This window comes from Crocodylus siamensis, chromosome 7, assembly GCF_052110815.1.
Source record: "Crocodylus siamensis isolate JL-2025a chromosome 7, ASM5211081v1, whole genome shotgun sequence".
Taxonomy (NCBI): Eukaryota; Metazoa; Chordata; order Crocodylia; family Crocodylidae; genus Crocodylus; species Crocodylus siamensis.
The window spans coordinates 68,724,943-68,747,394 of record NC_143401.1 but is presented as its reverse complement, the minus strand read 5'-3'; the positions used below and the strand labels follow the sequence as shown (position 1 = coordinate 68,747,394).

General features: G+C 44.4%; 1 protein-coding gene and 1 pseudogene across 3 annotated transcripts in view; one reads left to right on the top strand and one right to left on the bottom strand.

Moving 5' to 3' along the window:
• LOC149859949 (uncharacterized) overlaps positions 1 to 9,759 on the top strand; it is a 51,719-nt gene extending 41,960 nt beyond the window's left edge. For all 3 annotated transcript variants that reach the window (XM_090056833.1, XM_090056832.1, XM_090056831.1), the window contains exons 11-12: positions 4,321 to 4,428; positions 8,327 to 9,759. In XM_090056833.1, coding sequence (XP_089912959.1) covers positions 4,321 to 4,428; positions 8,327 to 8,642 — 424 coding nt within the window. In that variant the 3' untranslated portion in view covers positions 8,643 to 9,759. The remainder of the gene's footprint in view (positions 1 to 4,320; positions 4,429 to 8,326) is intronic.
• A 10,936-nt stretch (positions 9,760 to 20,695) lies between these two features.
• Positions 20,696 to 21,772, bottom strand: LOC149859948 (18S ribosomal RNA; annotated as a pseudogene).
• Between the last annotated feature and the right edge of the window lie 680 nt (positions 21,773 to 22,452).

The following is a 22,452-nucleotide window of genomic DNA, read 5'->3' as shown; positions in this document are numbered from 1 at the left end:
TAGACCCAAATGCTTGATTTTATTTCATTTTATAGTTTGCATTTAAAAAAAAAGCAGTCCTTAGGATTATTAAATACAATATTTACTCAAATCTAAGATGACTGAAATTAGATTCTATACATGGACTATTTATAATTTTATTGTAATTTTCCATGTATAGAAACTAATTATTGGAGTGCTAAGTCTTTTTAATTCATCCCCCTCACTGCTACAAGGAGGTAAGTGGTATGGAGAGGTCAAGCAGCTTGCCTCCAGCTTGTGCCTGCCCCCCCTGAGCCTCAGACCCCCTGCTTCTGTTTCTGCCTCTGCGCTTCCCCCTCCCCCTAACCTCTCTACTCCCCCTTTCACCCTTCCCCCTCAGCTTCTCTGCTTCCTGTTTTCCAGTCCCACCCCTTAGCCTTGCTCTACACCAGCAGGTTCTATCTATGTTTTAGCCTGGTTTACTGAGCAAGGCCCTAGCCCAGCCGCCTTAGCAGCCATGCACGCCATGTGCTGTTACTACAGTGCTGGGCTGGGTCATGCTTAGTGCCCCAGGCTGCCATGGAGAAAGGGTAATGGGGAGGGGGAAAAAGAGATGGGCGGGTGGGGAATCAGAGACTGGGGGGGTGGGGGGAGATGGGGTGCAGAGGTAGTGGTTGGGAGGGATGAGGCATAGGCAGCATCTGTGGACATGGCCCCCAGTAGGGGCTGGAACCTGAGCTACAGCAGCTGCCTGTCTCCCTACCATCCTTGTATGTGATTCTAAGATGAGTTTTTCTGCATGATAAATAGGGGGGGAAACCTTGTCTTAAAATTTGAGTAAATACAGAAACACACAGTTGACAACATACCCCAAAAAGTGTTAGATTTCATTTGCTTATTGTATTAGTCAGAGGTGTCAAACCCACCAGAGCTGCTGGCATGGATCCCAGCCACTGACATCCCCAACAAGGCTCTGTAGCTGGAAACTGGGGAGACGGGCTGAATTTCCAGCCCCTTAGGAGTCCTGTGTGCCAGATCTTTCATCCCCCTAGTATAGGTAATGGTTTGCTAGAGATCCTTCCTATAAAATATTTCAGTGTTCTCCGTAACAGACAGTCACCTTATTAATAAATGGATTCAATAGTAAAACTTGCAATATTTGCAAAATATACTTTAATTCATTTTCACATATGTTAGAGTACTAGAATCTTAATGTCCTATTTAATGCCTTTTAAGATCATAGGAATATAGGGCTAAGAAGGCCTTCATGAGGTCATCCAGTCCAGGCCCCTGCTCAAGGCAGGATCTTCCTTGACTGAACCCAGTCAAATGTCTGTTTTGAACTGCTTTTGAAAATTTCTAGGAATGGAGATTCCATGACTTCTCTCAGTAGCCTGTTCCAAGGCTTGACCACCCTCACAGTCAGAGAATTCCTCCTAATATCCAGCCTAAATTTCCCCTGCTGCAGCTTGAGTCCATTACTTCTAGTCCTGTCTTGTCCCCTACAACTTCTGAGAAAAGCCCATCTCTATCTTCTCTGCAATTGCCCTTCAGATACTTAAAAACTTTTATCAAATTCTCCCTCAATCTTAACTTCTCCAGACTAAATAACCCTAGTTCTTTGAGATTTTTCCTTATAAATGTTGCCTCTGAGGTCTCTAATCCTTTTTGTTGCTCTCCTTCCAATCTGTCCACATTTCTTGAAGTGTGGAGCCCAAAACTGGACATTGTTCAGCACTGATAAGCCTTATGTGGGGTACTGAGTAGAAGAATCATTTCCCTTGATCTGCAAGTGAAACTTCTGTTAACATCCAGGATGCTGTTTGGTTTTTGAAGCTAGAGTACACTGTTCTCTTGTATTCAGCTTGTGGTCTACTGTAACCTGCAGGTCTTTCTCTACAGTACTGCAGCCTAGCTGCTCAATCCCCACTGTGCATTTGTGAATGCAATTATTCCATCCCTAGTGCAGGACTTTGCATTTGTCTGTGTTGAATCTCATCTGATCAATTGCAGACCATTTTTCTAATTCTTCCAGGTCATTCTGGATCATAGGCCTCCAGAGTGTCTACAACTCTACCCAACTTGGTGTTGTCTGCAAATTTGTTAAGCATGCAGTCAGTCCCATCATCTAAATCATTATTGAAAATACTAAACAATACTGGACACAAGATAGACCCCTGAAGAATCCCACTTGATACCTCCTTGATACCTAGACAGTAAGTCATTGGTGACCTGTTCATTGAGTACAATGATCCAACCAGTTATGTACCTTAGAGTACTTTGATCTAATCTGTATTTTCTTAGTTTGTGAATGAGAATGTCATGAGGGACAGCGTTAAAAAGTTTTGCTAAATACCACATCTACTGCTCTGCCCCCATCTGCAGTCTGTCACCTTATATAAGTAAATCAGGTTGGTCAGCATGACTTGTTAGTAAAGCTGGTGGCATGTTGGCAGTTTCTGGTCACCTTGTTCTTTTCCAGGTGTTTTGCAGTAGATTTCTTGAGGACCTGCTTCATGATCTTTCCAAGAGTAGAATTCAGGCTGACTTGTCTTTATTTCCCTGGATCCTCCTTCCCTTTCTGAACATTGGGAACTACAGTTGCCCTTTTCCAATAATCTGGGACCTCATCCAACCTCCACAAGTTCTCAAAGAGGATAGCCAATGGCTGTAAAATTACCCCAGCCAGGTCTTTCAGGTCCTTGGGTGCATCCCATCCAGCCCTGCTGACTTTAAAGCATCTAACTTCTCTAAGTTATCTATAACCTGTTCTTCCGCCACTGTAGGCTGTTTGTCTATTTTCCTGTCTCTGCTTCCAACTGCACTCGTCATATAGTTGCTGCCCTTATTTGGGAAGCCTGAAATAAAAAAGGCATTAATATTTCAGGTTTTTAGGCGTCATCCATTTTCTTCTGTTTCATAGATTTCATAGACATTAGGGCTGGAAGGGACCTCGGGAGATCGAGTCCAGCCCCCTGCCCAAAGGGCAGGAAGTCAGCTGGGGTCATAGGATCCCAGCAAGATAAGCATCCAATTTACTCTTGAAGGTGTTCAATGTAGGTGCTTGAACCACCTCCGCTGGCAGACTGTTCCAGACCTTGGGGGCTTGGACAGTAAAGAAATTCTTCCTTATGTCCAGCCTGAAACGGTCTTGCAGGAGTTTGTGACCATTAGACCTCATCGTCCCTTGGGGCGCTCTGGTGAACAAACGTTACCCCAGATCCTGGTGGTCACCCTTGACAAACTTATAGGTGGCCATCAGATCACCCCTGAGCCTGCGCTTTTCCAGGCTAAAGAGTCCTATGGCTCTCAGCCTGTCATCGTAAGATCTGTTTTCCTGACCTCTGATTATGCGCGTGGCTCTCCTCTGGACTCTCTCAAGCTTCTCCACATCCTTTTTGAATTGTGGAGCCCAAAACTGGACGCAGTACTCCAGCTGCGGCCTCACCAAGGCCGAGTACAAGGGGAGAATGACGTCCCGGGATTTGCTCGAGAAGCATCTATGGATGCAAGTCAGCATTTTGGTCGCTTTACTAGCCGCAGCATCGCATTGCAGGCTCATATTCATCTTGTGGTCAGTGATGACCCCCAAGTCTCTTTCTTCTGTAGTGCTATCCAACGTAGCACTGCCGAGCCTATAAGGATGCTGCAGGTTTTTCCTCCCAAGGTGGAGAACCTTGCATTTTTCGGTGTTAAACACCATCAGGTTCTCGTCCGCCCATTTGCTGAGCCTGTCCAGGTCAGCCTGGATCACGTGCCTATCTTCTGGTGTGGATGCTTTGCCCCAAGGTTTGGTGTCATCGGCGAACTTGGCCAGTCCACTCCTGACTCCAGTGTCCACATCATTAATGAAGATGTTGAACAGGATGGGTCCCAGGACAGAGCCTTGAGGGACCCCACTGGTCACAGGGCACCACGATGAGTGACTGCCATCAATTACAACCCTCTGGGTCTGACCACGGAGCCAGTTTCCCAGCCAGCGGATCGTGGTGGAGCCAAGGCCACAACTGGCCAGTTTGGCCAAGAGGTGATCATGGGATACCAGATCAAAGGCTTTTTTGAAGTCAAGATATATGACATCAATCTCTTCTCCGTTGTCCAGGTGATAGGTTTAGAGACCTCCAGAGCAATTCAGATATTAGATTGTTATTCATAGGGTTTAAAATTTAGACATTGTTAGTGAATATAATTATACATACTTGAACAGCTAAGAGAATTCCTCCCATACTAACTAGTTTGGGTTACATATATATTAAATGTATATCAACTTTTACCAGCTAATTAAATTTGAAATTTATATCTTGTAAACACATAGTCTTTTTCTCCTTTAGCCTGTAATTCTTTTGTGTGTTTTCCCAGAAATCAAGCTTTTTCATCCTATGAAAATGTACAAGAACCTCATTTTTCTTCTTCTCCTTCACGTCACAGAGATTATGGATCAGATGATGATTTCAGTAGATGTTACAGGTAAATTTTATAGTTCATGTATTTCATATCAATCTGCAGGCTTTTTAACCTATTATCCCTCTGCTATGAAGATCATGAAATATAAATTTTCTATATCAGGTAAACTTGCTGTTAATGTTTTTAGTTGATTGTAGTTTATAATAGAAAGGTATTTTGAAGCTCATGCTTGCATATAATTGTATCTCATAACAGAAAAGGTTTTTATAAAGCAGTATATTCGCTGCCAGAATTTAAAATACGTGAGCTAACTAAATATCCTGACCCTCAGCCCACAAGCAGTTATGGCACTTACTGCTGATTCTGGTATTGGGTATCATAGGGCAATTGTTGTTCCTAATATTTCTGGTTAATAAATCATTCTCTCTAAAAACATAAATTCATGTAAATTGTCTTGTGCTAGATTTCTAATTTTTTTATGATGGGCGTCAAATTTAAAGGCCAAAAAAGTCTTGACTGTTCCATAAAGAAAGTTCTGTTTATTTCATTATGCTGATTCTCGGTGTGGACTATTTTTATTAGAAATTGTTTGACATTTCTTGCACCATAAATTCATTTTTAAGCAAAATAAAACCATTGGAAATGTATGATTTTAGTTCTGCGGTAGAGTTGCCCAGAAATCAAAATACTAAGGGTATAACCCTACTATTAGAAAAGTCAACAGAAATTTAACTTTTTTTATGGGAGTTGGATCAGGCCTTTTAAAAATTTTAGAAACTCTTTAGAGACCTTTATTTGTGGTTATATATCCAAACCAAAAATCACCAATTAAAAAGAATGCGAGCTTCCCAACAACCACATTTATAGAACTATTGTCCTAAGTATCCCAGCTATTTAAGTCTGGTTTCATTGTCCCTCCATAACTTTTGTTCAGACCTAATCTAATTAACACCTGCCTCTGATAGTTACTCATGAGTGAAATTATTTCCATATACACTTAGAGCAGAGGTTGGCAACATTTTTGGGCAGAGTGCCAGAAACACTTGCATCCTTGAGTTGTAAGATGTTGGTGTGTCAGGGGCAGGTGGTAAGGGAGCCACACGGATCCTTGTAGTGGCTGTGCAGCCCCAGCCCCTCCCCTGCCATCTGCCCCGAGGCGTGTGTGCCAAGCAAATTGCGTTTGAGTGCCACATTCTGGCATCTGTGCTGGGAGTTGCCTACCCCTGATTTAGTGGATTATAATGCAAGTTCTCAAAGTACACAGGAGAGACTACTGAAAAAAATTATAAAGAATGATCGAATGGTATTCCAAAAGGTTAGGTTTATACGTTAGTGTTTCCCAGGGATGGACAAAATATGGCACACCCTGTCCAGCCGCACTTTGCTCCCATCCTGGTATGTGGAAGGGCTGTGGCCAAGCCATTGCACAGCGTCTGGGCAGGGCTGCTGCTGTCACTGTGCCCTGTGGAGCTGTTGGGGGACCTGCTTCGTTTCCCCAGTGTCCAGCAGCTGCTCCTCCTGTCCCTGCTGCAGTGCTCACCCTGGGCACCAGGTGGGGAAGCGATGGGTGCTGGGGAAGCTCTGGCAGGGGCAGGAAGCTTTGGACTGAAAGCTTGGAGCTAAGGTGGGCAGGGTATGGGTGTAAGGGAGGATGAAAGGCTGTGGGAACCCCACCCACACACTCCCCTACCCTGGTGCACAGCCCTTGCTGGTGGCGGCAGCAGCAGGCAGGAGCACTCATGGCCTGCGCAGGCGCTGCTGCTTGGCAGGGGGTGGTTCCAGCCAGAGCTGCACTTGGCAGCAAGTAGCACAGTCTGCCTGGCCTTCTTCACTTGCACGGGGCTCCACGTGGCGCACATGCAGCTCCTGGCAGTCACATGTGTCACCAGGGGAAACCCTGTATGATGGAGCCAGCTCTCTTTCGTGCTGCCACGAAAGCAGAGGGCAGGGTTCCCCACCACTTTGATGCAGTCCTGGCAGCTGCACGTGGAGGGGAAGGAAGCCACCTCCATCGCACAGGGCTTCCCCTGGTGGTGCACGAGTGCCAAAAGCTGCATTTGCACCACAGAGAGCCCCATGCGTTAGAGGTAGTAGGTCAAGTATGCTGTGTTCCTTGCTGCCATGTGCAGCTTTGGCTGGAGCCATGAGCTGCCAGACAGTAGCACCTGCATGGATCACGAGCACCCTGAGGGCCCACCACCTGCTGCTGCTGGTGGTGGGGGCTGTGTGCCAGGGGGGAGTATGTACAAGGGGTCCTCATGGCCCCCCACCCTCCCTCACACCCACCCCCAACTATGCCCCACACAAAATACAAGAGTAAGGCTTTATTTTTTATGTATTATGCAGTCACCTCTGTACACACCACACAGACACAAATTGTGACAAAAATGTTTTTTGTAATTAAGTTAAAATACATTATAATAGGTGGTTGGCTTTTAGTATATGATTTGTTGGGGTTTATTTCTGCACCAGATGGCAACTCTCCTCCCCGAAAATGAGTACTTCCGGGGGGCAATGGGGGGACTTCTGGTAGCAAAGGTCAGGGGTTAGGGGGTGAGACTTCCAGTCCCAAGATGGCGACCAGGAGGCAGGGCACCTGCCAAGCAGCAGGGTAACCCTTACTGCCTTTGGCAGCTCACGGGAACTCATTAAGCAGTCCCCCAGGTAAAATAGTTGCCCACCCCTGGTGCTCCCTGTCCTGTGGTCTAATGCAGATGGTGCTGGTGTTTTTCAGTGTTTTGAACTGCTACATTGTGTTTGCCCTGTTACAAGCATCAAGAAAGTCTATCCCTTCAAGAAGGAACAGGCAGCCCTGTTGGGAGAGGCCAGCTGCAGGGCACTTGGATAGAGAGGGAGTGAGTGTCCTGCTAAGATCTTTCAAAAGCTCCCAGAAGAGTAAACAGGGGGAGAAAGAAACAAGCTATGGATTCAGCTGCTTGCTACAAGTGGCCAGGTTACTGTGCTGGGAGTGAGGGCCAAAGGTCTTCAAGTGCCTGAGAGCAGGAAGGTTTTGTCTTGTTTATTTGTTGGTGTGTTTGTGGCTCAGGGAGTGAGTTACTGAGAGGACTGGCCGAGGGGCTTCTCTGAGAGCAAAAGCCCATCTGCACAGGCCAGCAAGCTAGATAACCCACTTATACTGTTACTTTTTTTTAGTGTCAGGGAGATGTATAACCATGAATAGTAGAGGTAGAAACTGAATGTATCCACGCTCTAAAACAGCCTTTAAGAAATTTAGGTAATTTGATCAGCAGATAGCAAATGTAGTTCAAGGAAAATAAAACAGGATATGGAAATTGAGTCTGGGAGAAGGGCTAAGTGTATTTTGGTAAATTTAGTTGCATATGGATAAGGTAAAAGATTTGAGAGATAATATAGGAAAAAATTAATGCGTGACCCTGATCTTGTTTACTGATTAAAAATTGTGAACAAGATAATTACGTAAACAGCATGCTAAACAGGAAATGTGCACATATCTATATATCTATATATATCTCTATATAAAGCTCACGTACAGTAAATCCTGGATCGTTCGCATCTGGGTGGTTCACAACAGGTTGCCGAATTAAGGACAAGCCTTTCAAATAAAAGCTGTGACAAACAGCTGGAGCACCTCAGCAGCTTTGTACATCTGTTCACTGCTCTATATATCACCAGGTGGTTTGTAAACCCTCACCTTTTGTAGAGGATTAAAAAATTTAATCTAGCATGTGGGTTGCTAGATGCTAATACTTGTCTTGTAGAAATGCTCATATCCACTTCTTAGGGTATGGATGCACAAATAATTCACCACAGCCTAAATAAGCACAGGGTTATACAGCATGGTATCTACTCTGTGATAACTGCCTGTGTGCTTAACGTTAACCTGTGGTAAATGAACAGTAAAATGTGGCAGCATACTGCTCACTATGGAGTACCACACAGCCCTGTTGATTTTGTTGTTGACACTTGTGTTTCATTGCAGTAATAGACCTACCTGTCCTGAAGACAGTAGGAGACTACATCCTTCAGAAGAATTTAACAGAGGTGGGAAAAATCGATTTGCACCATATTCTTCACGCACAATGAATCCTTCCTCATCCATACACCAGAAAGATACTTCAACAGACTATGAAAGAAAACCTTTTCATGGTGAAACCAGCAGAGAAATAGAACAAGGCAAAAGATTACCTGTTGTGACAGTTGATTACAATTATGGTTTGCCATTAGATTATGGACCTGAAGAGGAGGAAGGAATGCATTATGATTTACCTTCAAGAGATCGCTACAACTGGAACTGAATAAGAAGAAAGTATTTGTTCTGCATAAACTTGTATATGTACCCACTTCCCTTTTTGTGGACCAATATTTTTTCTTTTACAAATTAGAAAAATACAAATTTCCATGTTAAAGAAAACTTGTCTCTATTATAAGACTAGTTTCTACTGCTGTGTTTTGAGTCTTTATATTTACAAAATAGTGTGTATTTGTTAAAGTATATTTGGAGACCAGTTCCTCTATACACAAAAAACAATCCTTGCTTTTAGTGAAATTGGAACCTCATCACCTAAAACAGACACCTCTGACTGAATAGTAGTGGTTGTATCTTTTGTTTTAACTTTCTTAAAATGTACATAATTTCAAGATGCGAAACTTGTAATAAAAGCTAAAAAAAAACCCGCACCATCAGCTAGAATAGAATTTGGGGTTCTAGGGAAAAAAACCATGAAAATAAATAAAACAGAAAGCAATTTCAACTTGATTCAATTTTTGGTGCTAGAAGCTTGAAGTTAATTCTAACCGCTAACAGAAAATGAGTATCAGCGTCGTGAAACCTTTCACCAACCAGGTAAATTAATTTTAACGCCAGAGGATTTTTTGGGGGGTGTAATTCTTATTAGTTTAAGCAGAAGTTTATAATGTATGAACATTCAATGGACTGCACCCTATTCATGGTTTTGAGTTCCATTTCAGCAAAATTTAAAGCACCATGGGATTTCCCACTCCCCTTCTTCATTTCTTCTGCCAAACTTCTTCAGCACTGCACTTTTAATTTGAGATTTCTGTACCTCCATCTGAGTCAACTGCCTTAGGATCACTATGCTTAACAGAAAGCTTTTAAGTGCAAGAACTTTCTCTCGGACATGTAAGAAATTTGAATGGGATTTGCAGTAATCCATATCTTTTGACTTTGCTCTTAGGGCAGTCTTAAAATTAATTGGCTTGGGAATCTGACTTATTTTTTGTGTGTCGTGCAAATTAGGCATGTGTCAGTATATAGCCCAACACAGGTACATTTTACCATTGTCTTTTGAATAATAATCCATGGTACACACCCTCACTGTGGGTGTACATCTGCCTTTGAGCATTTATAGTCTTGTCTTAATAGTAGCCCTGTGCCAGGGAAATAAAAGGTGTAATGCATATTGCCTATTCCTTAATTCCTCTCAACCACCCTGGCTAGGGACAGAACACTATTTTTTGCTCATGCTGACAGCCTACATGCTTGGTGTAAATGCTTTCATTTAAAACGATGTTTCTCTTTATTGATATTGTTCTCAATATTTTCTTTTTTTGAAAAAAAAGATCCTTTCTTAGCAGTTTTCCCATTTGCTACTGTCTGGTACTCTTAGCATCCCTCTGCCCAAAATTTAACTTTTTTCTTTGCCACATATACTTCCACTTTGAGGGCTTCATTCTTGCAGGCTATTCCTGAATTCTTTCCCCCTTCTTTGAATAGAGAGATTAGGAGTTTTATTAGTTTTGGAGTGTGCTTGTTAGGGTGTCTCCCTGCTTTGCCAAAGCACTATGCCCACATCCAGTAAATACACCAGATATCTGAACTGCTTTAGAGAATTTCATACTCCTAGGAAATGTTTAACTTGATATGTAGGGTTCTTGTTATTCTAGAACATAAAAAGCCTGCAGAACACATCTCTGGATTTATTTCACAGATAAATCCATGGCATCTACCTCCAACCCAAGGATGAGACATTTAGATGGGCTCCCTGGGCATGTCTAGACAAGCACAGATGTTTGCCTCCCCAGGGACAAATAACAGAGGCACACACCTTGTGACACTGATACTTGTCCCAAGGGGACACCCATCTCATGCACACTGGCACATGACATGTTACTGAGTGGGGTAGCAGAGGCAGGGGCCAGCAATTATGCTGGCCCCAGCAGCTGTACCTAGGGGCCTCCTGGGGCTGTAGTCATGGTAGGAAGCCTGGCTGATAGCCAGAGCATGGTCCTGGCTGGCCAGGCTCAGGTTTTGGGCGGTGCACACTGCCACCACATGTATGAACCCATTTTTTTCCGGCATAGGTTTTTTTGAGGTAGGAGCAAGGTAGCACAGGGAATACCTGCATGTACTGTGTGTGGTGCCACAGATGGGTCTGCAGCACCACATACCATATTCCTGCGTTCATCTGGACACAGCCCTTATGTCCCTCAGCAGTGCTTATTAAGGCGGGGTGTGAAATGGGCCCTATTCAATTTGTATACAGCCTGAATCGGGGACAGTGATTAGATTTGTTGATGCAAATCACTGTCCCTGATTCAATTTGGCCGAATCTGAAGATTGATGCTGATTCAGCCATAGATGCAGCTTTAAATGTTTTTTTCTACATATCTCAAGGTACTATGTGCAGCTTATGAATGCTGCAAGGCTGGGGCAGATGGAGTGTCCCACAGTAGCGCACGGGGGTGGGGGGCACATGCTCGGTGAGGAACTCAGAACTACCGGAAGTAGTTCTGGTCCACTTCCAGATCTGCCAGGGAGTGTGCTGGGGGGCCCCCCTGGTGCCCCTTGGTTCAGCAATCAGTCACAGGGAGACCCCGCATACTCCCCCCCCCCCCGACATAGGAGGCACCAGTTGCCAGGGGGAGAGGTCCTGTGCATTCTTCAGCAGATCCAGAAGTGCTTCTAAGTCCACTTCTGGTTCTGCTGCCAAGTGTGCTTGGGGAGCCCCCTGTGCTTGTGTGGGATGCTCCATCCGCCCCAGCATCACAGTATTCATGAGCTGCCTGGTACCTAAAGGTATAAAAACATTTACAGCTGGGTCTATGCCTGAATCGCCGAATCTTTCCAAATCAATTTGAAGAGATTAAAGGGTCTCCTGATTTGATTTGGATTCAGGGATTTGGCCACCGAATCTCCGCCAAATCGAATTAGCTACTGAAGCTTTGCACACCCCTATGGCTTATCATGGAACCCTTAATCTTCTCAGCTTTGAAATGTCTTGCAATGGGCTGTGACTCTGACTGGCAACTAAGGGAAGTCTGTAGACAAGGTTCTCTTGGGGAATTATGCTTCACCATTTAAGTGTCAGACTTTACAACTCTTAAGGAAACTGTTGATGTTCAAAAAGGCTTTGATGCTGTCTTCCAGCACCATTGATGACCCAGTATTTTAAAAAATTCAAGGGCAGATGGCCTAGGTACCCCTCCAAATCCCTTCAGTCATGTAGCCTGGTTGTTCTGACTTTCACTTTCACGTCCAAATTGGATATAAGGGAATTTCCACTCTTACTCCCCACCATCATCATATTCTCTGTCACCTGCAATATCCAGCAGTACAAAGAGAGTGAATGTGTATTGCTTGCAGCAATAATACTCTTAATCTTGGCCAATCCTAATGCAGCTTTCTTCTGGGGTCTAGTATTAGAAGCAGTTCTCTGCTAGTTATTATGGCATCACCAATAGAGGTTGGCTCATTATTTTTCCTCTGGTTTATAGTCTAAGCATAATTTGTCACTGTTTATAGCTCTTCTTAAAGACTTGCAAGTTTCTCAAAAGGGCTATTATGGCCTTCCTAAGTAGGGCATGAAGGGGTAGTCATGGTTTTCCTAGTTACCAGCCTGTGGCCATAGGGTTCCTATTCACTACGGCAGTGCGAAATTTCACCGGCTGTTTCGATTCAGCACTGTTTCAGCTCATTTTGAATGAAACAGTGAAATTTGAATTGAAACAAAGGGCTTCGAGACCAAATGAGGCTAGTCAAAAGGTTTCAACTTTTGAAGCAGTCAGGTGGTGGGAGAAGGGAGAACCAGGGCTACACTCCCAGTAGCTCCGCAGCCCCATGTGGCTCAGCTGGGACTCTCTCCCCACCTCTCATGGCTGGGCTGTAGGAAGCTGATCACAGAGCAGGGGAAGGGACCTGAGCCCAAGCGCAGTTCCCCTCCCCAGTGCTGCAATTGGGCTGGGGAAGGCAACTCAGCCCAGCTGAACTAAGTTCCCCTTCTGAGCACTAGACCTTACCTCTGGAGAGGGGAACTTAGCTCACCTGGTCTGAGTTCCTTTCCTCAACCTGACTGTAGTGCTGGAGAGGGAAACTGAGTGATTGGGCTCAGTTCCCTTCCCCTGGTCCCAGGGAGCAGCACCCAGCTTCCCTCCCTTGTCTGGCAGGCAGACTGGGGGCTCTCAGCCCCAGGAGGAATGGCACAGCCCTTCAGGGTTGCAAGCCCCTAATCTGCCTGCCAGATGAGAGAAGCTATTTTGAGCTTCCCCACTATAGCGTATGAGCAAAACATTGAAATAGCATCACTGTTTTGACCAAACAAAACAGAACAGAAATGAAATTCAAAACAAAACGCTGTTCCATCGAAACGCAAGTCAAAATGGAATGGTGCTGTTTTGCAGAGTCTTGCTATTCACCCCTTCCACTGAGGCCATGTTCAGCCTACACCTGAGTTTGAGGATAGGTCTGTGTATGTGGTGTTTGGGTCATTGTCTTCCAGTTGCTTCTGAGTCAGCATTCTGTCCATTTCCCAGATATTAAGAGGATTGTGTGGATCCAGGTTGAAGGCTGAGTGATCTACAGAAGCCCAGCCAATTTTCATCTCTTTCTGTTCCCCTCTCCCCCTCCCCCCGTTCCCTTTCTGACACATAAGACCACTTTTATCTCTCTCTTTCACTACAGCAAGGGTGTCAAGCTCACCCTAGGCCAAAACCAGAGCACAGAGGCTCCTCCCGGGCTGGAGCAATGGGGCCAGCAGGGAGACAGGGGGCTGCCACCAATGGTGATGTCCATCAAGGTCCAGAGACCTCAAATTCTGTGGTAGACTATGATGCCCAACTTCTGGTAGCCTGCCCATCTACTGCACTAGATGACTTCAGAGGAGTCGAGGACCTAATGTGACATGTCCTCCAAACGTCAGAGGGGTTAAATGACATCATCTAGCATTCTGGCCCAAAAAATGTGCTTTAGCCCATGGCCATAACAGTTGTTGATATTCCTTGTTGTATGGCTCAGGCTTTCCTAATGCAGTCCAAAATGCTGTGGTGGACTTTTTATTTAAAAGAGTTCCAAATCTTCAACATGCAAACCGTTAAAGCACTGCATCTTTTAAGGACTTTGAGTCTACCCTGCTAGCTCCAGGAAATTGAGGTACCATCCACATTCTGATCCCCTCCTCTATTAATATACTGTTTCTTGGATCTGCCCAAAAACACATTAATGAAGTGGAAACATTTCTCCACTTTATGGTACTGTATTGTCTACCCCAAAGTATGCATCAGGCAACAAAGTATTACTTTCATGTGAGTAAGTCTTCCTCCAGTGCTGCCCTGCTCTCTCCTTTTGACAAATACCCAACCCATTTCTATTTTCCAGTCAGACCCAAATTACCTCAGTGTGCTTGCTGCAACCCTGGCTTTCTACCATTCAATTCTGTTCAGAATCTGTTCCAGATTTCTTAACCGTTTCCCTTTCTGGGTTCTTTCCTATGAGATTTTGCTCCAGCAGGAAAGACTCTTCCTGTTACTTTTGAGCAGGGCAGCAGAAAAAGCTGTGTTGCATCTCAGGAAGGGAACTCCATACCCTTTGCTTCCTGAATTCAAAGAGTAAGCAAGACTGGATTGGTTCCCTTGGAGCTTAAGAAGGCTCAGTTTGTTTTTATTTCCAAGTTCAAAATGGTCAGGTTAGCAGCCATTTATACCGGCCCTGCAGGAAGAAGACTAATTTGCCGCTCTCAGCTGACAAAACATCTGTTTCCATATCCCCATCAGCTGCTTGCCTCTTGACAGTGGGCCACTATCATTACCCTGCTAGTTTTGCATATTTGGCATTCTGGTGTTCCTGAGTGTCTTCATCTATGTTCTGTGATAATTGTCCACACATATTGGAGGGCAGGAAGCCATGTTGAAGCACGTAAGACTGGAAAGGGCCTCCTAGGCCAACTGAGTCTAGTTTCCCTGGATTTTCAGGTAAGTGTTAACCCCAATTAGAGTGGCTGGTACACTTCTAACAAAGTGTCAAAAATCCTGCAGTTCCAGGATTGTTAGTGAGCACACACACAACTAGAACCTTTTTGCCTTGCACAAACTCAATCTGCAGGTGCTACTTTAGACTCCATGACCGGGCTGTCTTCCATCTCTACAAAAACTAATCTTGCTGGTAAAGGATTACCTAATAAGCAATAAAACTTACCTCTTGATTCTTGATCACATGGCTCAGTCACATGGTTTTGTGACCTTTCATGCCAGACTTATTTCAGCTACATGCTGCCCTGGCTGCAAACTGAATTTCCAAAGAAAGCATACGTTAAAAATTATTATGACAAATCCCAAGAATCTATTCTCCAGACCCTTTACAGACTAGAGTTATGGACACATAGGCCACATCTAGACAAACATGGTTGTGCAGCATGTGATGCCACAGACCCGACTGCAAAGCCATACATTTAGGTGTTTCCCGTGCTTGTGGGGGAGGAAGAAGCAGAGAGGCATGGTGACTCCAGGAGATCCCAGGTTCAGAACAACCCATGCAGAAAAAAAGCAGGGCAGCGCATGTGGAAGCAGTGCATGCTGCCCAAAACCATAGCCTGGCCAGCCAGAGCCACATTCCAGCTGCCAGCCAGGCTCCACATTGCAGGAGCACCGCAGCTGCAGCTTTCCTCACCCCCAGGACTTTAGGTAAAATTGCTAGAGCCAGCCTCCTCTACCCCATCTGAGGTAACCTGCTGCACGCCAGAGGGTGCATGGCAGGGGCATTCTCTGGGGACAGCTAGCAGTGGCCCAAAGAGTCCGTGCTTGTCTGCACATGGCCATAAACATTTGATACTTGTGTCACCATAAGTGCCAGCCTTTCTCAGAGCAGAAGGACCTCTGCCCAGGCTCTTCCTGCCCAATTCCTTCTTCATCCTGTAGTTGGAAATCCTCCAATATGCCTTTCAGGCCACATGTCTTCCCACCAGTAGTCTGTAAGGTGAGAGTGTTGACCCCTGCTTCGTGAAGATAACATTGGACTACTCTTGTGGATCTCCTGACATCAGTGATGGACCCCAGGACTCTGTCAGATCAGTAAGGTGGAACTCCTGCCTGCGGTCTGGCCCAACAATATTCACAACCTCCCTGTGCAATATTTCCACAACTTGTGCATTTGCAGCAGCGCTTAAAGCTTGATACGAACCTTTACCAAGCAGTGCAGAATTGCAGAAGCTTCCTGGGCAGGTGCTGGGTTGGTGAGAGTATTTTCAGCTACTGTTCACTTGAGATACTGCAATACACCTCTTTAGCTATGTGGGTTGTGCTTTGGAATACCTCACAGTGATGACAAGGTTCTTTGGGTCGATGTGATATCTTTTATTAGACCAACTAAGTAGTTGGGAAAACTGTTCTTTGCAAGCTTTCCAGCACAAATACCCTTCTTTAGGCATAGGGAAAGTCTTCGCAGTGATGATGCACATATGGCTTACATGAGAGAAAAATTACTTCCAAGTAACTGGAGTCCCTTGAGATGTATCGCCCATATGCACATCCACATCCCAACCTCCTTTCTGTCTTCCTTGGAGCTGCACACTATACATGACACCATAGCTCAATGGTGGAAAGTGAGGAAGTGCACATCACTTTTTATACTTATGGCATAAGACAGGAGGAAGAGCATAACTACAGGTAATTCAAAGATAAGTTTCCAATGAAATGCTTGAGGTATATCAATACCCACAGTGCAGATGTGCATAGGATAGTACATCTCAACTCCAGTTACTGGTGTTGGTATTTACATTCCACTAGTCTCTTTTCAGCTATATGGCAAAGTTATCTAGTTCTTATCACCACTAACCTACCTCTGCCAATGACCTGATCCTCTAAGGCAGCATAAGACTCAAGGTACTCCTCAAAAAATGCCAAATCTTATCTTTCACTCAATTTTTGACTAAGGAACGATAACAGCAATTCTTCCATTGCAAAGAACCCAGGAAGACCACAAGTCAGAATGTTTTTGACACTTTGGATTCTTATTTGAAATCTCTGCTTTTATCTTATGAATTGTATATGTCAGAGGTTCTCAGAATGAACCAATACAACTAGGCTCCTTGTTCAACTCAAGATGCCCCTCAGAAAATGCCAGCTCTTAGTTTTCATATGTTTTTTGACTACAAAAAATAATAGAGCAGATCTTCTGTTGCAAAGAATTCAGAAAGACCACAACAGACCAGAATGTTTTAACAACATGAATTCTTATTTGAAATCTCTGGGTTTATCTTATGAATCATGTTTGCACACCTAACAGTGCTAACATTGGGTGACACCCCATAACACTCCTGAAAGGATCTCGAAGCATCCCACCCCAGAGCGCTGGGCACCATGGCTGAGAATCACTCGTGTAGGTGTTATCACACTTCCGAACAGTGCTAATATTGCACCTAACCCCGCATCACTCTTGAAAGGACTTTATGGCACCCCTGGATGCCACACCCTGGATAAGCGTCACTGTTCTTGAGTACGTTGTGCGCATTACATACACTGAAGTCAGTACAGTCTACCCCTACTTCTAATATACTTTCTATATTTAAGTATTTAAATTAGTTTCTACATAGTCTAGATATTCAAAACAGACACTACCCTCCATAGCTGGCATTCTGTAACAGACCTTCTGAGAATCAGCCTCTGTTTTCAAAACTAATCAGATCTGTTTCAAATCATCAGTCTTGGAGCACAGTATCCCAGCAAAAGCACAATACAGGCTCTGTTGTTTCCAGTAGCAGTCTTTTCAAGAGACTTGATGGCTTCTCTAAATCATTGCAAACCTGCTTTACCTGCTTTTCTTCTACAGTCTCATCTGTTTCAGTGAGGCTTGTTGATATTTCTTTTGCTGAGACTTATCTTTGTATTTGTCTTTTGGTTTGGCTTATTGTGCAAAACTGAGTTATCATGTTCTTTTATGTCAATCATTCAATTTTCTATTTAATCTGTGCTTATGAGAATAATGCAGCTTTATCTATGAGTACTATACTTATCAGGATGGGACTTGGATGGTGACGTATTAAGAAAGCAATTCATTCCTATACTTTTTTGCTCTTCTAAGACTTAATCTAAGAATCAATATTAAAATGCTTTTAGGTGGGAATGAGGGCAAGCTGCATGTTTATAATTTTGGTGTCTTCACAGGAATTTGCCAGTTATGTGTAACAGAAAGAAGAGCTAATACTGGAAATGGAAATACTTTTATTTTGTCTTTTGCAATTTTTAGTTACCTGCTATAAGAAAGAGAAATAGAGCAAGTTTGAGGAAAAGGGAGGAGGAAATTTTTGGAAGGACTTATTTAGGTTTGAAATGAGATTATAGCTTGACTAAGGTAATATAGTCCATCCTAAAATAATAATTAGAATGTTCCAGGGACTAATACTTTCCTCTCAATAACTTGCTAAGAGCCAAATGCTTATGACCTTGTTTCAATATGACAAAACATACTTTGGTTTTGTACTTACATTTTATCACATTCTTCAGGCAAAATTAACAAAATGTTTTCCACACACTGGCTTTGAAGTGACTAATACACCTAAAGGGATTAAGGTTTTTTTTAAGAATATATTTTAAGGTTTCTCCCTTGTTCACAATGAATTTATGCTGAGAGAAACCCATACGATGCGCTAAAAATTGACTGATTTTTGTCCCAAAATGTTTCTGAAGCTGAGTCATCACTTCAGTATTCCAATAATTCAGTTAGATGGTGGGAAATAAAATAAATTAATAAAATACTTCTAGTCTTCAGACCGCATACTGCATTTTGATTTAACTGTCAGAATATGTCAGGTTTTCTCCTATCTCCTCCATAACTTTTGAAAAGTTCTGTTGCATTGTTCTGACCTTTTCCATGCATAGGTTTGCAACACTTTCTAGAACGTGTGTAATTTTGTGGTATGGCAAATACAACTGGATTTCCATTGAGTTGAATCAGCAATCTCTCGGTTAGAAATGGTAATGCAAAAACCTGGAGGCTGCCATATGCAAAATGTTATTTCAAATCTACTAATGAAAAAAACTATGTATCCCAGGCTTATGACTTCAAACTTCTCTTGTTTAACTTTGTCCTTCACAGTGAGTTAGAGTATTTTGGCCAATAGCTGAAGCTGAGAAAAGATCAGTGTTATGAACTGTTCCAAAGCAGCAAATATTTGCAAAAGGTACATAATGGGGCAAAATGTTTCTCCATTTAAGTCAATGAGAATTTCGCTGTTGACTTCAAAGAAGCCATGATATCTCCCTGAATCCATAACTATGACCTAGATTTTCCAAACTGACTGTGCTGTGCTAGACATAACAGGGGACTGGAGATCTGGCATTTAGCTGTCTTTGCAAGCCTTGACCTTCAAATGGACTGTTCTAGTGCACATCTGAACACCCAAGTATTTCTCTACAGTTGCATTGGCTGTCCTGGCCATATTCCCCATGTCAGGAGCTGAAGCCATAGGTGCCAAGTACATGGGGGCCTGAGGGCCCCGGCCCACCTTGGGAAAAGTGCTATCAGGACCCAAACCTTAGGAAAATTATGTAATGCCCCTTTTAGCTGTCTCCAATAAATGGAGGCATCTGAAACCACTCATGACTTTTGAAAATAAAAGCTTTGTTTTTGCTTTTTTTAATTTCAGCTTGGAAAGGCTCTTGGCTGAAGCACCTACTCTGATAGCTAATGCATGGACAGCCTGGTACCAGGCAACATGACACAAACCCACAGGACTCTTCTTCCCCTGAGCCTGAAGAGAGAATCAACATGGCACAAAGAGACAATCATGGGAGGATGCAATTTTGTACTGGTTCAAATAGTAGTACTTCTGCTTTCTTCTAAGTTGCAAGAGTAAAAAAGAAGGAAATTAATGTCAATGGCAGATAAAAAAAGGAGGAAGAGAAGAAGGATGCAAGAGGGGAGAAGTATGTGTGAATGTGCATGAAAGGAGAGAAGGGAATTAAGGGGTGTAAGGAGAGAAGTGTGCAAAAACTGTGTCTGTGTGCATGTATGTATGTGTATAAAATGAGTAAATGGGTGAGACCAATGGGCATAAAGGGATACATGAGGGTACAGGTTAGAGAGAGAAACCAAGTTAGGCATCTTGTCCTGGGCCCCATAATCCCCGTCTGTGGGTTTGTATTAAACACCATGCTGATGTGATCACAAAGATGATCAGAAAAATACAGCAACAATTCTGACCTCTAACCCATTACTGAAGTCATGTAGGGGCTTAAAACTAATTATAGATTCTATCTAAGCTTTAAATCTTGTTGACATGTAATATCCCTCCAGATCTCTGACCAGTATTTCAAGCAATAAAATAAGAAACTATTTCAGAGACTTTCTCTCAATTCACATTGAACCCAGTGCATGATAAGGCTGACCTCAAGATGTAAGGACCCAATTTAAGGCCAGTAACATCAGTGCAAAGTCTGAGCTTTGGATAAAGCCCAAAGTTGGTGCTCTGGCAAAATAACAGCTGGCCAAAACGGCAAAGGGCCATAGGCTTTCTTGTTCTGCAACTTCCAAAAAAAAAAATTCATTTAGTTCAAAAATTGTAAAAATGTTTATAGCAATTTTGAGCTTTCTAAAATTTGGTTTTGTTTTATTTTGTTTCAAGTGTTTGTTGTCCATTTTCTGCCTTCACTTTTTTTCTTTTTTGCCACTGACAAAAAATTAATTTTAAAAAATCTTGGCAGTTGGCAGCCATGTTGAAGCTAGATGCAGCTGTCAGGACTTGGCAGACATGAGCCCCACACACACCGCGCAGGCGATTGAGTCTTTGAACCTCTGGCCCGGCACCCCCTGCCTACCCTGCTGGGTGGCTGAACGCCACTTGTCCCTCTAAGAAGTTGGATGCCGACCACTCGGGGGTCACATAACTAGTTAGCATGCCAGAGTCTCATTCGTTATCAGAATTAACCAGACAAATCACTCCACCAAGAATGGCCATGCACCACCACCCACAGAATCGAGAAAGAGCTATCAATCTGTCAATCCTTTCTGTGTCTGGGCTGGGTGAGGTTTCCCATGTTGAGTCAAATTAGGCCGCAGGCTCCACTCCTGGTGGTGCCCTTCTATCAATTCCTTTAAGTTTCAGCTTTGCAACCATACTCCCCCCGGAACCCAAAGACTTTGGTTTCCCAGAAGCTGCCCAGTGGGTCATGGGAATAACGCCACCGGATCGCTAGTCGCCATCGTTTATGGTCGGTACTATGACGGTATCTGATCATCTTCAAAACTCTGACTTTCATTCTTGATTAATGAAAACATTCTTGGCAAATGCTTTTGCTTTGGTTTGTCTTGTGCCGGTCCAAGAATTTCACCTCTAGCGGCACAACATGAATGCCCCCAGCCGTCCCTCTTAATCATGGCCCCAGTTCCGAAAACCAGCAAAATAGGACTGGAGTCCTATTCCATTATTCCTAGCTGGAGTATTCCGGCGATCAGCCTGCTTTGAACACCTAATTTTTTCAAAGTAAACGCTTCAGACCCCCAGGACACTCAGTTAATAGCATCAAGGGAGCACCAAGAGGCAGGGGCTGAGACAGGCGGTAGCTCGCCTCGTGGCGGACCACCAGCTCGATCCCAAAATCCAACTATGAGCTTTTTAACTGCAGCAACTTGAATATACGCTATTGGAGCTGAAATTACCATGGATTTTGGCACCAGACTTGCCCTCCAATAGATCCTCATTAAAGGATTTAAAGTATACTCATTCCAATTACAGGGCCTCAAAAGAGTCAAATAGCTAATTTGCACGCCTGCTGCCTTCCTTGGATGTGGTAGTCCTTTCTCAGGCTCCCACTCTGGAATTGAACCCTGATTTCTCGTTACCTGTGGTCACCATGGTAGGCACAGAAAGTACCATCGAAAGTTGATAGGGCAGACATTTGAATGCGTTGTCACCACCACGGGGGCATGCAATCGGCCCGAGGTTATCTAGAGTGACCAATGCGGCTAGGCAAGCCCAGGTTGGTTTTGGTCTCATAAATGCACACATCCCTGGAGGTCAGCACTCGTCAGCATGTATTAGCTCTAGAATTACCACAGTTATCCAAATAATGGTTGAAGCGACCAAAGGAACCATAACTGATTTGACGAGCCATTTGCAGTTTCACTGTACTGGCTGTGTGTACTTAGACATGCATGGCTTAATCTTTGAGACAACCATATGCTACTGGCAGGATCAACCAGTTAGCCACGCTCCACAGGTGAGGGAGAGCAGGGCGGGAAGCCTCATGGATGGGCGCCCACTGGCCCCCAGGCAAGGGCCAGCGACTTTTCCACCCCTCAGCGGCCCCACATGGCCCCTTCCCTGGGATGGGGAAGGCACGGGGACCGCAGCACAGTGGCATGGGAAGGACGGCAGGGAGGGAAGGGCAGGCGCCAGGCTGGAGCCCAAGCCCAAGCGTCCTCTTCCCACCCACTTTCCCCAGGATGCCCCCCCCTCAGGTGGGGGGGGCCGCGGCAGATGCCTCTGCTGGCATCTGCCCGCATGACGACTGCTAGAGAAGATGGCTTCCATGAGATGGGGAGGGCAGAGGGGCAAGGCAAAGACCCCGCACAGGGCTCCCCCAGCCAGGCCTGCCGACTCTCACCAGCATCTCTTGGCATGGTCAGACCACTGGGAGGGGCTTCCAGGGTGGCTCAGACTCACACGGCACGAGTTCAGCAAAACCTGCTCCTCCATGGGGCAGGGGGAAGAGCCTCGTCTCCAACAGAGAGGGTCACACGGGTTAGGGACGTAGCCGATTTGCTTGAACACTGGCCGGGGGACCACTAGCCCTCCACGATGTGACCACAGTTGCCACATCGATCGGTTGGTAGGGAGAAAAAGAAGGGGCGGGGGAGGTAACCACCTCGCCTGAACACTG